Raw genomic sequence first — 16,372 nt, forward strand, 5'->3', positions numbered from 1 at the left:
AATCGCCAGTGGGGAGAAGCCATTTTTCCATTGACTGGAAGCCTGCTTTATTTATTGTAGGTTACAAAAAATAAAGAAAATGGCGGCATTGTTGTTGTTATCGATTTTGTATCAGTTCTCACCACACAACGACGTCTCATCTTTGCTGCTTAAATGTCGGTATGTAATGGTATGGAGTTATTGAAACTTACTACGTGTAAAAAAGACTAGAAATTGAATGTTTATTTTTAAGCCTCGAAAGTTGCACTGGGTGCCTTTAAGCAGAAAGTCAGCGGACACTGAGTTGAATGGCAACGGTGTTTGCTAGCCTACTTGATATGCAAGATTTACGGTTGGCATCAATTACTCGACTTACCCGAAGAGGCTGCTGTAAGTGCTGTGACTGATACATATCTTTTTAAAATTACAAATAATTGTAATTACTCACTGAAAGCAGGCAGGCACGCATCATGGCGCAACATTACTGCCAAAGTCATATAAAGTAATATAACTCATGTGCGCAAGGCAGCCACAGGAGACGCCAACATTGTTTTCAACCCCCCGGTACCGCGCTGTATTAATTCCCAAGTTTTGAAAAGAAAAAGTATTTGAAGCGAATAACGACTCTGTTTTTGATTTGTTTATTTGGTTTTTGAACAGCAAGTTTTGGATGCATGCATCGGCTTTGAGTTTGTTTGTTTGTTACTTTAAAATGACATTCGCTCGAAACACACACACACACACACACACGCACACACACACACGCACACGCACACGTTCATTCACGTTCACCCACTACAACCTGCCGATCTTCAATCAAAACATCATCAAGCAAGCGATGCCGCAGCGCGTTGACAAGTCCGTCCCGAGTACTGCAGTCAAGTGAGCCGCCATTCGTTCATCCGCGGTTAAGCCAGCCGTCACACAAAATCTTCGTGCGCCTTTACTCTATACAGCCTTTGGGTGGTAACCGTATCTCGCAACGTTTTCAAAATAAAACCCTTCACCTACGTGTGTAGATATATAGAACACTAGCTGGCGGCGTCTAGAATGTCCGCACTTGCGGACATCTTGCCAGTCAGCTGCTCACCCATAACATTGTGTGTTGGTAGTGGTACATGTAGGCCTACTTTATAAATAACCATAACTTGCTACATTTTCAACCGTTTTACCAACGGTTGGGTTTCTTACAAACCTTATTAACGTGGTTATAATATTGTACCAATTTTAGAACATTTAACATTTTTTAGAATCTAACATAATTATTCATCAGTATCAAGTATGCAGTGCCGTAACTACATCTCTGACGTTTATAACAAAACAAACCGTTTGAAAATGTAGCAAGGTGGTTAAGGTTATTTAAAAAGTACATGTACCACTACCAAGTCAACACAGTGTTATGGGTGAGCAGCTGACTGTGGCAAGTTGGTCGCCAGTGCGGACCTTCGACTCCATTGGCCAGCAGAATATGCATGTGTAAATTTTTCAAATGACATTTTCTCAAAATCTATACAGTAAAATCAAATGGTTCCTTGTGGTCAAGTAAAACAGTTAGTATGGTCATATCAGTCAGTGCATGAACTTACTTATATGACATTCGGTCTATAGCCCAATTCAAATTGCTGACATAATGCAATTTGCAAAGGCGAGAATATGCATGTGTACGTTTTTCAAATGACATTTTCTCAAAATCTATACAGTAAAATCAAATGGTTCCTTGTGGTCAAGTAGTCAGTAAAACAGTTAGTATGGTCATATCAGTCAGTGCATGAACTTATGTGACATTTGGTCTATAGCCCAATTCAAATTGCTGACATAATGCAATTTGCAAAGGCGAGAATATGCATGTGTACGTTTTTCAAATGACATTTTCTCTAAATCTATACAGTAAAATCACATGGTTCCTTGTGTACAAGTAGTCGGTACAACAGTTAGTATGGTCATATCAGTCAGTGCCTGAACTTATGTGAAATTCGGTCTATAGCCCACTTCAAAGTGCTGACAAAATGCAATTTTGCATTATGGTGACCGATTAAATGTGATGGGAAAAATAAAACGACTTGTCCGACTTGAGGGCCGCGTTATGAAACGATGCGTCAGATAAACGATCGCACACATACGACAGAGCCTATAAACTCAACTAATGAATCCTATTTAACAGCCCGCTCCCTAGTAAATCATTTAATTTTTTTCGTTAAGTGACCGTAACATACCTTTGTTTTCCGTTCGTTCCTTGCAGAAACAACACAGACAGAATAAGCTTATTAATAATCAGATGGAAATCGTTGTCTTTTGTTCAGAAGCGTTTTTCAATATGTGTGCAACAGTAGACATGCAAACGTTAAAGATTCTTAGAAAAAAATGCCAACGTCATGCAGCTCATTGTGACGTCATAAGAGAGATGACTTCTCCACCGTGGCCGTGTGTGTGTGTTCCTGTCAGAGGCGGCAGGGGCGAGATGTTTGCATGTCATGAATATTCATAATAAGAGCCAAAATCGATATCAATGTAAGCACCAACAGAGGATCATGGGCATCAGGGCTCCGTTTCCCGATAACGATGCTCGTACGATCATTCTCATGATGGATCTTGCAAGCCATCGTAAATTTCTTTGGAGCGCTTCGAACGCGCGTTCACTGCACTCACGACGTTCGTAGGATTGTGACCGTCTACTGACACGGTGCTGAAATGGGCTCCGTAGGAGGGGGCGACGCAGGAATGATGCAGGGAAATGGGGTTAAAAAGCGTTAAAATATCTCCCCATCAAGGCCATCAACAGAATAGCCTACGAAAAGATTAGACTGCAATAATATGAATGCTAAAGATATTAAAACACAATTGATTAGGCCTAGGCTGACATATGCTACATTAGTCCTTATCCTGAACGCACTACTACATTTTTTCAAGGCATTTTCCCCCCTGAAATAATTACAAAAATAGCTTGTGTGACAACTACATTTATCTTAATGTGCAGCAAAGAGCCGACTATCTGATTCCGCATAAGGTTTCATTGATTGGCGCGCAATTTAGAATCTGATGTAAAACAAAAAATGCAACATTCCATTAATTCAGTAGCATTCAAACTCAGATTCTGGGCATTGAAACCCGGCTATTGCTGATCCGATTAGGAGAGCTTGGTCTAGATCCTGCCCATATTGTTGGGCAGGATGATGTATAGGCCTTTTTACACTGCCAAGCCGGACGCCCGCATGCAAGAATGAGCTCAGGTCTGAGTAAAGGCTACAAACGAAATTAACTATTTACAAGTGCAAAAACTTCAACTTATTGTTCATTTTGCTGAGCACTTGTTTATCCCGACAAAAGCCTCATAAGGAAAGTTCCTCTGCGTCTCTCGTAGATCGTAGGCCTACCATCTTTCAAGGTATTTTTTAATGTGACTACATAACCTTCTCTCACATGATCAGCAGCTCGCGGATTTCACTTACACCGAAACAGCCTGCCCTGGCCATCATATCCCTTCTTTTCCGGGTAGGCTATACTAGGTTATTAACTTATCCTGGAAATGATAATAGTATATTAAACAAATCCCAGCACCACACCAAAAGGAGGCAGCAAATCAGAGCTAAACATATCTATCTGCTCATTTCCACATGGTAAGAGAGCAACACAAAACAGGTTTATAATATTTGGATGTTTTATTTTCTTTAAATCAAGCAGGTTACATTTCATCCGTTTTTACACAATCTGATATTTGGAGGCAATTGCAAATATGCTCATAAATTACATGATTTGTAATCCCAAAGAATGAGGTGGTTAATGATCAATATTGGGATCAACAGTGATCACCCTACTAATGTAGGCATTACGTATGCAGCCAGAAAAAGAAAAGTTCCCATTAAGGTCTCATGTGAAACACCACAGGTCTGAACACATGAAAATTGCACAAAAATAAATTTCACTCTCCAACCTTTTGCTAAAGAGACGTTGACAGGCCCACAGAGAGCCTGAAGCTCACGGGACAACATTCACACACATTCTGCTTCATGAAGAGGTTAGATTATCGTCAGACCATAGACATTACATGTAAGGACACTGAACATTTGGCCGGATTACACATAGAAATGCAATCAAAAACAAAATGGGTAAAGATAAAGCATGTTTATTGATGCGGCAAACAAAGGTTCAAATATCCTCCAAAGCACTTCAAGCCCTCAAAGAATGAAACTCAAAACGCAGATGAGGTAAAAGAAGAAACTTCTAAATTAAAGTGGAGCGACCCAGGGACAAGTCTGGTTTGGGTTAAAGATTATGGATGGTTAACTTTCTGTAACGTGTTTGGACAAGCAAGTTTAGGTTTTAGGCAAGCGACTTCAGGCAAGCGAGTTTAGGCAAGCGACTTCAGGCAAGCGACTTCAGGTATTAGCCAAGCGAGTACAGGCAAGCGAGTCAAGCTACGCGAGTTTAGGTTTTATGCAAGCGAGTTTAGGTTTTATGCAAGCGAGTTTAGCCAAGCGAGTACAGGCAAACGAATCAAGCTAAGCGAGTTTAGGTTTTAGGCAAGCGAGTCTAGGCAAGCGAGTTTAGGCAAGCAGGTATTAGGCAAGCGAGTTGAGGCAAGCGAGTTGAGGCAAGCGAGTTGAGGCAAGCGAGTTGAGGCAAGCGAGTTGAGGCAAGCGAGTTGAGGCAAGCGAGTTGAGGCAAGCGAGTTCTGGTTTTAGGCAAGCGAGTTCAGGTTTTATGCAAGCGAGTTCAGGTTTTATGCAAGCGAGTTCAGGTTTTATGCAAGCGAGTTCAGGTTTTATGCAAGCGAGTTCAGGTTTTATGCAAGCGAGTTCAGGTTTTATGCAAGCAAGTTTAGGTAAGAGAGTCAAGTTACTTTAGGCCTCACTTTATTTGCGGTTAAATTGCGGCATTAGGTTTAGAAAGAAGGTTAAGATCCAGCCTCGTCCCTCTAGCCGCTCCCTATAAAGAGGGGTCCCAGCTACCGTGTTAAAATACAACAGCTGGGATTACAGATATGGAGTACAGAAATAAATGACAAAGATTGATTCAAACATTCTTCCCCCAAAATGTGGTGCAACATAAAATGGAGAAAATAATTACTTTCTCTCCATTGAAACCCAGTCATATCTTACGATCTCACGAGGTCCCGCAGCAAGGGACGGACTTACGAGCTCTATAGAGTGTGCACTGTGTGTTGATGTTGGGTGTGGATTAATGTGCTGGTGTAGCCATCCAGGGATCCTCAGGGTTTATGGGAGTAGGACACACTGGTGTAGTTCAGTACTGTGAAGTAAATTGATGTAAAAAGTAGAATCAGTGTCAAGGGCACTCAAATGTCTATAAATGCAGGAACAGCCCCATCTGGTCTCAATCAGCATTTGATTTCATAGACTTAAATTAGCGAAAAAACAAGCATTTATTTACCGCAACAGTCCTAGTGCTGGAGAACCAGGTTTCAAAAAAATTCAATACGAGCCTCCAGGTGAATTGGAGTTACTGCAATTAATTAACTTTAATTTAATTAAGAGCACACTAGTCAGTGGAGATGTTCACAGAAAAGACTTGTCTTCAGACCTTTATAAAGATCAGGAGGGATTATATAATTGCCGTTTGACGAGTTAGGTCTGTTCAAGGAGGAAGTAAATATTTACCAGCGTTGGGTCTCTGCACCATGACACCCAGCTGCCGCACATCTGGTCTCCCTTTAAGTCGCCTGAAGGAGAGGTCAACTTAATTGAACCTAAGGGGAATGGGTCACAAGAAAAGGTAAGGATAAATTAAAGCTAAACATAGAAAGGATGAAAACAAGCATTGTCCAACATGGGGTTCGGCGATATTTTGATGTAAAAACATTTAGGTGTACGATCCAACCATCAAAAACAGGCTCTTCTTATCATGTTTCCAATGTACCCCGAGTTGCTACGCCCTCATCAGCCACCAGGTGGCAGACTTGATTTTGTCAGTAGAAGGAGCAAAATAGCCATCCAGCTTGATTACAGCAATAGTAGAGGAGCGAGTCAAAAGAATGCGTTTGAGCACCTTCAGCCATTGGCTCTTGTTCAAGGACATCCCGCTGATTGGCTGAAGTCAGATCTTATTCTCGAGAAAGTTTGTTACAGAAGAAGCCCCTAGTATCAAAGCAACATACCCGCCAAACAAAACTAACCTTGTTGAATAAATGAAAATGTCTTCAAGATGGTCAATCCAGGATCTTACCGGTTCCACATGGAGTCTCTAGTCGGCTGCGCTGCAGGCCTTAGGTCTATCCTCTGCTCCGGGACGAGGTCTTGAGTATAAAGAACCAGTCAGTCATCAAGCTGCTTGGTCTCTTCAAAGAGGTGGAGGTTTGACCGCCTGCACCATGAGGACGCTGTGGATACGGTATGGGACCATTTATCAGCGGATCTGAACTGCAGAACTTTAATCACATCAGCTGTAGATTTATGTACCTTCTCCGGAAAGATGAGTGGTCGTCAGCCCCTGAGCAGTGATCTCCATCCCCAGTGACTCCTTCAATCCTGCTGGAGCAAACACTCAGTTACCATTTGGAGATGACCCAGCTACCCTAGTGTACTCACTACTAAGTGATACAACCCGGTTCAGTGTTTCCCCAGACAATGTCTTAGTCAAGGTGGGGGGGGGGGGGGGGGGTCTTCGGTGAGGGTTTCAGTTCGCAATAATACATACAACCGCCTTTTCAATTGATTTCAAAATGCTTTATGGCACGACTATTGTTTTGAACAGTATACAGTATTACAGACAAATTATTTATCTATATTTTTTGTACTTGAGGAAGTATGTTTTCTTTCCCTACGAGTTTTGCACTTTGTTATTGCATAATTATTTTTTATATATAATTTTTCTACATTGGTAGTCAAGGTGGGGCCCTACTGTTAAGACGGCCTTAACCACACAGTGCTGGGGGAAACACTGCAGTTACTTGAGTTAAACATTAGAGTTTAGTCCCCAAATGGCGACACCACAGTTCATGGCTGCGCTCTTTGATTTTCTCGTTGATCAGATTGACCTGGAGAAAGAGCTTACCTTCCATGGATGAGGAGCTGGTTGGTCTAATCACGAGCCGCCTTCGGACCTCCACCGCCGGATCCCCCAGCCGTCCTCCACCGCCGGGACCGTCTCCTCCAGGACCTCCACCGGGCCGACCGCCCGGACCTCCACCGGGCCGACCGCCCGGACCTCCACCGGGCCAACCGCCTGGACCTCCGCAACGTCGCCTAATTTCTTCTGAAACGTGACAAACGTTCTATTTGCACCCCGGACATTACTCCCCGTTCATGATGCACTGGAGAAGAGTTTAGCTTTACTGGATGAGGAGCCGCCGCCGCCGGGCCCTCCAGGACGCCGCCGCCGCCAGGCCCTCCAGGACTCCGCCGCTGCCGCCGGGCCCTCCAGGACGCCGCCGCCGGGCCCTCCAGGACGCCGCCGCCGGGCCCTCCAGGACCCAACCACCGCCTCCAGGCCCACCGACTCCAGGACCTCCAGGTTGGCCTCCACCTCCAGGCCCGCCGTTGCCTCCAGGACCGCCGTTGCCTCCAGGACCTCGGCCGTCTCCAGGCCTTCCAGGTTGGCCTCCTCCAGGCCCTTCTGAAATGTGAGACACAAGTTCCAGTTGCACACTGGAACATTTCTACCCTTTCATCATGGATGCACTGAAGATGAGTTTAACTTTACTGGATGAGGAGCCGCCACCTGGCCCTCCATGCCGCCCCTTCCAGGCCCTCCAGGACCCAACCGCCGCCTCCAGGCCCACCGTCTCCAGGACCTCCAGGTTGGCCTCCACCTCCAGGCCCGCCGTTGCCTACAGGACCACCGTTGCCTCCAGGACCTCGGCCGCCTCAAGGCCCTTCTGAAATGTGAGACACAAGTTCCAGTTGCACACTGGAACATTTCTCCCCTTTCATCATGGATGCACTGAAGATGAGTTTAACTTTACTGGATGAGGAGCCGCCACCTGGCCCTCCATGCCGCCCCTTCCAGGTTGGACTCCTCCAGGACCTCCAGGCCACCGCCGCCTCCAGGCTGGCCTCCGCCTCCAGGACCTCCGCCTCAGTCCTTCTGAAAGGCGAATGACACGTTCCATTTGCACACTGCACATTTCTCCCCGTACATGATGCAGATAATCAACTCCTCCTCTGCTTTAGCTCCCACAGATCTCACTGATGCCCTACTGTGCAGTCTTGAGTGAGGTATTATTTAACCCAACAGCCAGCCACACACACCTAGCCTACATCCTGGAGCTGGTCCTAGTGGCTGAGAATGCATCTAACATTTTTCAGAACACCTCAGAGTTGCTGTGGCTGCATGTCAAAGTTTTAATTCTAAACAATTCACCAAGCCTAGAAAAAATCTGCAGCTGTGCAGTTCCGTGTCTCACCGTTCTGGATCCGTTGGGCTGCACGGCTCCCGGCCTTCCCTCCACCTGCAGCGAGCGCCTCCAGACGACCGCCACGGACCTCCAGACGAGCACCTCCAGACGACCGCCTCCATCACCTCTACTGAAACCAGACAAAATCTATTTAAACACTGGAGATTTTTTTCTCCTCGCTCACTCAGATGTCAATAGCTTATCTTCTCCCATTCTGTGCGTTCTTGAGAAGTATCATTTCCTATAAACTCCCAAAGCCACACATCTAATCTAAGGACACTAGTCCTAGTGTCTGAGAACGCTTGGCTAACAAGCCAATCACAACCAATGACTGAATTCCAGTTTTATTCTGAACCGTTTGACCACGCCAAGGAGGAGTTTATAGGATGTGCAGTTCCACGGCTCACCCGTCTGTTCCTGTAGGACTGAACGGCTCCTGGCCAACATCCACCTGCAGCTCCCAGCTCCGGACCCGCTCTGTTGAAGCCTCTGGGAGTACAATCCGCTCCTGAACAAAAACAACTGTTCATAAATCATTTGGTACTCTGCAATCCTTGGAAATATTATGAAGCATGAGCTTGAATAGAAAATGTTCAAATCCTGTATAATGATTAATTGTTGTACAAATGTGTAAAGTTCTATTGATTAATGAATGCGGTTTTAACGCGGTTATATTAGTAAAGCAAGTCTTACCCAAAAAGTCAATAAATGGTGACCACATTTTATCATTATTATTATTAACTATTTAGTGCTTCACTAAATTCCTATAGCAAGTGGAAAAGTTACTCTCCTTCATTGGTGATGTTCATGTTCCTCGATATCTTCCAATGGACTCGTTGTGAAATCCTTCTGGATCCTCTGCGTTGAAGTGCGTTGTTCAATTTCCAAGGGGCGTGTCTAAAGGGCGCGATCTAAAATGGGTCGATGCTATGCTATGTCTAAAGGGTTGCTATTGGTCGGTCTATTTCGTACCGGGCAGAAAACGTTATATAACGGAGGGGCGCCTGACCGCATCTTTGAAGAGCAAATTATATACGAGGTCCGTCTAGTTCCGAAGCTATTGGTGAAATACGCAAAACGAATATTGAAATGTTAATTTTGGCATTCAATTTGCATCTACATTTTGCCAGTGAAGGAGTTTAGGTTTGCCAATCCGAGGTCTAACAGGCAGTAAACATGTTCATTAAAATACAAATGCAAAGTCCACAGAACATACGCGAATAAAAACCACATTGCACCACCCGCGGTCAACAGCCGCAGCAGCAGCAAGTGTATTGAAAGTAGAAAAGTAGTAAAGAGAAGAATAGAATTGGGAGAGTGGTGTGCAAGTCAGACACCGCATCTAACCCAGGACCACCTTGCAGATCACATGCAGCAAACCTACCAGACCAACCAAACACACATCAACAGGCCCCCAGTCAGTAGGGTCAGTCAGACAGGTTTCCACAGAAGGGCTCAGTGGGGTTATGGGTTGAGCAAAAACAGACCCCTTTTCTTCCTTCCACAATTTTCCATCCTTGATTTTTCGGACATGTGGAGTCGTACATGTTTCAAGTTATCCGTGGATTCCTGAGGGCAGTGAAGTATCTGCAGAAGGTGACGTCCAGGTCCAGCGGTCTGCTGCATTGACCACGAGATCTTTAACCGAGTGGGACCGCCTCGGTTTGTAGGCCTAGAACAGTTTGAGTTCAACAGCGTGGAGGTCCTCGTTTCCATCAGAGTTGCTGCAGTTCTTCCATGCTGCTTCAACAGTGAGCAGAGGACACTTCCCAGTGTGGTGGTCGGTGCTGTAGCGGTCCGCAGCGTTAGTTAGTCAGTCGATCCCATAGATAAACCACTCAACACAAACTACCGCTTCCATCAGCAAATCCACATTAACCTCCAGCAGTAAAACATGTACAATAGAGGGGCGAGAACACACGACAGGAGGAGATGGGGAGAGTGTAACATGCAGTGCTCATGAAGGAAGTACCCTGCGTTACTCACTGCGTGGTTCCCGGTGGCGGGGGTCCACGTCGGTGGCCACGATGTCCGGATTGTTCAGCCAACGCAATCCAACGCAAAATAAACGATTAACATCCGTCACGGTGGGGGCGCTTTATGAGGAGAGGCGGGGGAGACGCAGCTGAAATCAATTAAGAACTAGTGAGTTCAGGCACTGACTGATATTACCATACTGTTGTACTGACTACTTGTACACAAGGAACCATGTGATTTTACTGTATCGATTTAGAGAAAATGTCATTTGAAAAACGTACACATGCATATTCTCGCCTTTGCAAATTGCATTATGTCAGCAATTTGTTTGTAAGAAACCAAACCGTTGGTAAACCGGTTGAAAATGTAACAAGTTAAAAAAATTAGAACTTATAAATGTGAAATGACTTAATAATATGGTTATTTAAAAAGTACATGTACCAGTACGAAACAATGTTATGGGTGAGCAGCTGACTGGCAAGATGTCCGCAAGTGCGGACATTCTAGACGCCGCCGTAAGACAGATAGTGTTCTATATATCTACACACGTAGGTGAAGGGTTTTAGTTTTGAAAACGTGGCGAGATACCACCCAAAGGCTGTTTAGAGTAAAGGCGCACGAAGATTTTGTGTGACGGCTGGCTTAACCGCGGATGAACGAATGGCGGGTCACTTGACCGCAGTTAAAAAACGTCAGGCACCGTTATGAGGAACCGAAATGTGTGTTCTTATTCGATCTTGTTAGAACCGTTTACGTCGGAACCGGTTACCTACTGGAACCGAGTTTCGGTGCTCAACCCTAGTTACCAGTAGGCTACCACCATGGACATACTGCAAGTGTGTGTTGTCGCACACTTGCATCATTTTAAACTGTACTTCAATATAGAAATATTAAAACAATATTAGCAATAAAGAGCTGTAGGTAGCTTTCGCCCTTTCTGGTACTTCAACTGTCGCAAAAAAAACGTTAATAACATGCAAATTAACTGATTAAGGACCGCCCATAGACTTTGAGCGACCGAGCCAGCCAGCGACCAAAACGGCAGCCAGACGAGAAAACGGCAGCCAGACGAGCGACCAACACAGCGACCAAAGCGACCTACGTCGCGACCAATGCGACCTACGTCGCGACGCACGTCGTTGGCCACTCGAAGAGCTCGGCCCTACTGCTTGCAGGGGTCCTCCCACTTCAAGCTCCTTCCTGCAGCGATACCATACTGGCCCTGCATCCGGGAGTGGCACGGTCTGTCCTTGTCTTGGAGGATTTGGACATGGAGAATATCGTTGCCGCTTGAGGTAGTCCTGCGACGAGTTTCTAACCCGCATTTCACATGCAGATCGTGTTTATAGTCTACAAATGCCGAGGGAAATAATTAAAAAGTACGACAATTTACCTCCGCGTAAACATAGCGTGTAAACATAGCGTATTTCACTTGTGCAAGCGGTTAAATGTCTGCTACAGTTCATGGTCGAAACTAAGGTCGAGAGGGATACTTCCTTGCTTTGTATCTGTATGTAGGCTAGAGTAGGCTACGCTATTTATTTATTTATTTATTTATTATTAATGATAGATTGTCCGTAGAATTGCAAGATTGGTGAGTTTATCTCCATCAAATCTAATCAGATAAGAATCAGAGATCATGAACGACTTCTTCGTCACTTGTTTATAGCAACAACCAAGGCAACACATCGTTTTATCGCAGTTATTTCTGACCATTCCCTCCAGTCCATTACCTTTCCATTCAGGCATACTTTCTTTCATTCGTTTGCGTTGCGCATACGAATAGAAGACTATGCAGCTCTACTCTAAACTAATATTTGAGATCATTAAAGTGCCTTATCAGTCATTAGATTTGTAAGAAAGGTCACAGTGTTCTCATCATGATGTGAGAACACAGTGTGCAGCTATTTAGGGCTTCACCGTACGCCACGTTCAAACGGTTGATCATTGTTTTGGCAGTAGGCTACATTTATATAGGCTTTAGGCCAGGTTGGTTGCTTTCTACTGAAGAATGCAAAGTGTTTGTTTCTTATTGTAAAATAACGCAAACAACTCTGTGTTCCATCAACAAACAATGCATTCTTGTTTGACCGGTACTCTCTGGATTCTGCTTGCTTTCATGATGTTCTGCAGCCACCTCCTGTCTCAAATCTCCGTCACAATGCTGAGAAGGGGGGTTATCACCCAGAGCGTCTGTAAGAATGTCACCCTCTACCTCAACCAAGCTGGGCTGTCGCCTGCCTCTAGCGCGCAGACCCCTGCGGACCCTCTACCCACCAAGCCCCTGTTATTGATGCTCCCATGGCTGGGCTCTCGACCTCATGCTGTTGCCAAGTACTGCGAAACATACTTCTGCCTGGGCTTTGACGTGCTGATGGTGCAGAGCAATGTAAGAAATACGAACGAATGGTTCTCTTAATAACGCTCACCGCAGACAGCTCTGCCCATATAAGTTAATAAGTTAAATAAGTTGCTTTATTGCCATGATTAGGTTTAAAAAATACTTCAGAGGTCAAATAAGATATTGGGGTGTCACAGCAGAAAAGTAAACTACTTTCAGTATCTCACTATGATCATTATGATTTTGATTCCAAGATTTGTTTAAATTCTCAATCTAATATCATATCCAGTACAAGAGAGGCTCATTTCAGAATAGACTCCAATCCGCTATTCATAAGAAAGGCGGATCATATTTAGGGTAGGATGATGTAGTTATTATATTTAAAAAATGTATATGAACTGATAAGAATATTGTAAGCAACAAAGGCAAACATTTGTTGCCTTTGTTGTTTGACTCTCTCTGTCACTGTATTCTCTCTAAATGTTGCTCTCTCTGTCTCTGTCTCTCTCTCTCTTTATCTCTCTCTCTCTCTCTCTCTCTCTCTCTCTCTGTCTCTGTCTCTGTCTCTGTCTCTGTCCAGGTGACAGATTTCCTCTGGCCACGGTGGGGATTGGAAAACACTGAGAGGCTATTGGATCTGCTGCATACTGATCGCTTTGTGTCGCGCCCACTACTGGTGCACGCCTTCTCCATTGGCTGTTACACTTTCTCTCAGATGCTGGTGCACGTTTCCCAAAATCCAGAGAAATACGAGGCCTTCCCTGGCAGGATTAAAGGTCATGTTTACGACAGCGCTGTAGTGGGATCAGTGGAGAAGATGGCTAAAGGTTAGCATGTTCAAAAAACAAATGACACTTGAGCTCAGTAACGCTCTATAGTATATTTTATTGATGCGTTTACTTATTAAAGGAGAATGAAATTGAGAATGGGCTTCTTTCCAATACAAGAGGGTAGCGCTTCACCATTGGACCGTTGACATCATTGGTCAACGGAAGTTAGTCTGTGATTTTTTTGACTATACTTTGACAATCTTTTATATTAGAAAATAGGCGGCGGTTTGAGCTTGATTATTATTATTTTTTCTTATTTATGTTTCCTTTCTCCCTGCTGTTACTGCTTCTCCAGGTTTAGGCATAACCGTGTTCCCCCGCTGCGAGAAGTTGGTGACCAAAGCAAGCCTTTTATACTTCAGCGCCTTCAAGCGCCAAACGGTGGATCACTTCAACAGGGGCATCGAGGTGTTCAAGAGCACGCCGGTGCGGGCTCCCGTCCTGTTCTTCTTCTGTGAAAACGACCCGCTGAGCGACCACTTGGCCGTGGAAGAAATACTGGATTTGTGGCGCAAGCGTGGCATGGACGTGACGGGCAAGAGCTGGGAGGATTCCACCCACGCAGGCCACCTCAGGAGGCATCCTCAGGAATACCAGCTGGTTCTCGACAACTTCCTGTACTCTCTCAAGCTCAGCGCCCTGCAGTCCAGGATGTAGCTCCGTGTGGACGTTTTGGAGCTCCGACAGCAACAGGGTTGTCTGTATTTTTTTGCCCCAATAAATATCAACTATCTTTCATGGCATGTTCTTGAAAGAAGAATATGCATTTGCAAAAGTCTGTTAAGAGGTTACTTAAATAAATGTAGTGGTGACTAACAGCCACGAAGTGTGATCATGTCCATTTTCTAGAGGGGTTTCCTGTGTCTACTTTTTTAGAGGAACATCCCTTTTGTATGCAAAAGCTTGCTGTGGCTCTCCGGTCTGGCAAATAGGATTCTTTTTGGTTGGGCATTCATGTGATGGCCTTAGCCAAAAGTATTTTTAATAGGAACTGTTGTAAATGTACTGTTTCTTAATGCTACTTGTTTACTTTCTTTGTTTTCAAGGCCTATGTGTTTTGTTTTTGAATTTTTTTAGTTTATAACCCTTGAAAACTAAACAAGCGGTTCCAGCCCTTTTCATAAATGGGTTATTAATATATTTGGTACTATGTCAAGAATTTAGCAGAATGTAAGGCCATGCTAGGTCCTCCCCTGGCCTGCTATAGGGAGCCACTGCACTGAACTATCGGCTATTGACATTGTCTCTAATGTTATATGATCATTTAATTGCTTGTCATTTGCATACAACCATAATCAGCAGCACCCATCAGGGAACGTTTGATATAAAAAAATACTTGAATTTAATAAAATATAATATATATTTAAGAATATTGTGATTGACACGATTGCTTTTAAGATGTCCCATTTGACGGACAGAAAATACTTGTTGTGCTACCAGACATTGGTATTGAAGTATGTATTCCATTTTAACCGTCTTCATCATGATTGACCTGACATGACTGAGTCATCCGTTCAATTACATTATTACTTTAAAAATGCATTTTTATGAAACTAATTCTTGAGCTTGCAAAATGAGTGAGGTACCAAAGGATAAAGGATTATCTCTGAATGGTAACTTTGTAGAGAGAGAGAGAGAGAGAGAGAGAGAGAGAGAGAGAGAGAGAGAGAGAGAGAGAGAGAGAGAGAGAGAGAGAGAGAGAGAGAGAGAGAGAGAGAGAGAGAGAGAGAGAGAGAGAGAGAGAGAGAGAGAGAGAGAGAGAGAGAAGAAAAAAATAAACAGTGAGTGAGGGAGAGTGAGAGAGTGCCAACTGGAAGTTGTGGATGGTTCCCATATCGAAATAAATAAAACACAGACCCTCAATTCCAATCAGCTTCACTCAGTGCTGGGATATTCCCAAATATTTGGAACCACTCATAATCCTAAAAGAGACCTAGAGGATATGTAATTGTAGGGGGGGTGAAGGGGTGAATGATATAGTTACCCCCATAACTCTTACACTCCCGTGTAAGAGTTATGGGGGTTGGGGGAAAAGTCGAAGTTCATGTCAAAATAGCTTCCAAATTCCAAAATACAATATCATAAAACAAATGTCCCTTTGGTTTTATGTTTTCCTTTGTGTGTTTGCATTATTTCCATTGATTAATAGTTACCTGTTACCTGTCCTCCAAATGCCTCGTGGCCCATAGGGCCTTAATACTAGTAGTGTAATAATATTTTTTATAACATCCATGACTGCTAAGGCTGTAAAGAGTGGATTTAGATTCCCCCACTAGCCTAGTGGTGCCGAGATGATGCCTCATGAAACGTCAAAGCCTCGCAGCCAGATGAACCATCAAAGTGGTTCGACCTCGAAGCTTCAAATGAGTACGCTAGGGACACCTAGTGGTGAATGAAATTATGATGAAAGAAAGAGTTTCCTGTGATGATGTGATGTTTGCTTCGTACAACATCAAAACGTTTAAGAATTAAAGTCATTTCAGTGATACGTGTGAGTGTGCCGTTCATAAATATCTCCCGAGCTCATGGTAGAGAACAAATCATTTGACAAAGATTTTAAGTCATCCCGGGCAAAATAGATTGTCTTATAACTACAGTAGCCTACTAATAATTGTAATAATAGAACTGCATGATGACTGAAAATGAGTGTGATTAATTACATAGCCATAAAAGTGATCTTGGAACTGGGTAGGGTCTTCTTTTTGTAAAAATGTGCCAATTGTGAACCCATATCGCGGAACAGCCCGAGATGAAGCCTCGAACGTCACACGCTACGTCATTTCGCCTATGTGAATCCTACCTGATCCTACCAGAGAATGTCTAATATGAGACGCAGTAGACGGGCTCTGATCCTACTCGATATGGAGCTTCGCTGGGGGAGGAGCCGAGGTACTC

General features: G+C 44.1%; 1 protein-coding gene across 4 annotated transcripts; it reads left to right on the forward strand.

The window, feature by feature from the left end:
* Nucleotides 1-258: 258 nt before the first annotated feature.
* si:dkey-5i3.5 (uncharacterized protein LOC565091 homolog) lies at nt 259-15,153 on the forward strand. Of its 4 annotated transcripts, none has more exons than XM_060060082.1 (4): nt 259-369; nt 12,440-12,695; nt 13,228-13,474; nt 13,773-15,153. In XM_060060082.1, exons 2-4 carry the CDS (start codon nt 12,468-12,470, stop codon nt 14,132-14,134), a joined length of 837 nt encoding a protein of 278 aa, XP_059916065.1. In that variant the 5' UTR covers nt 259-369; nt 12,440-12,467; the 3' UTR covers nt 14,135-15,153. The 4 variants fall into 4 exon arrangements, with proteins under 4 accessions (XP_059916065.1, XP_059916066.1, XP_059916062.1 ...); XM_060060081.1 differs by lacking the exon at nt 259-369 and adding an exon at nt 11,460-11,601; XM_060060083.1 differs by lacking the exon at nt 259-369 and having other exon boundaries at nt 11,356-12,695; nt 13,363-13,474.
* Nucleotides 15,154-16,372: the final 1,219 nt, after the last annotated feature.

This window comes from Gadus macrocephalus, chromosome 9 (genome assembly GCF_031168955.1).
Source record: "Gadus macrocephalus chromosome 9, ASM3116895v1".
In the NCBI taxonomy this organism is placed as follows: domain Eukaryota; kingdom Metazoa; phylum Chordata; class Actinopteri; order Gadiformes; family Gadidae; genus Gadus; species Gadus macrocephalus.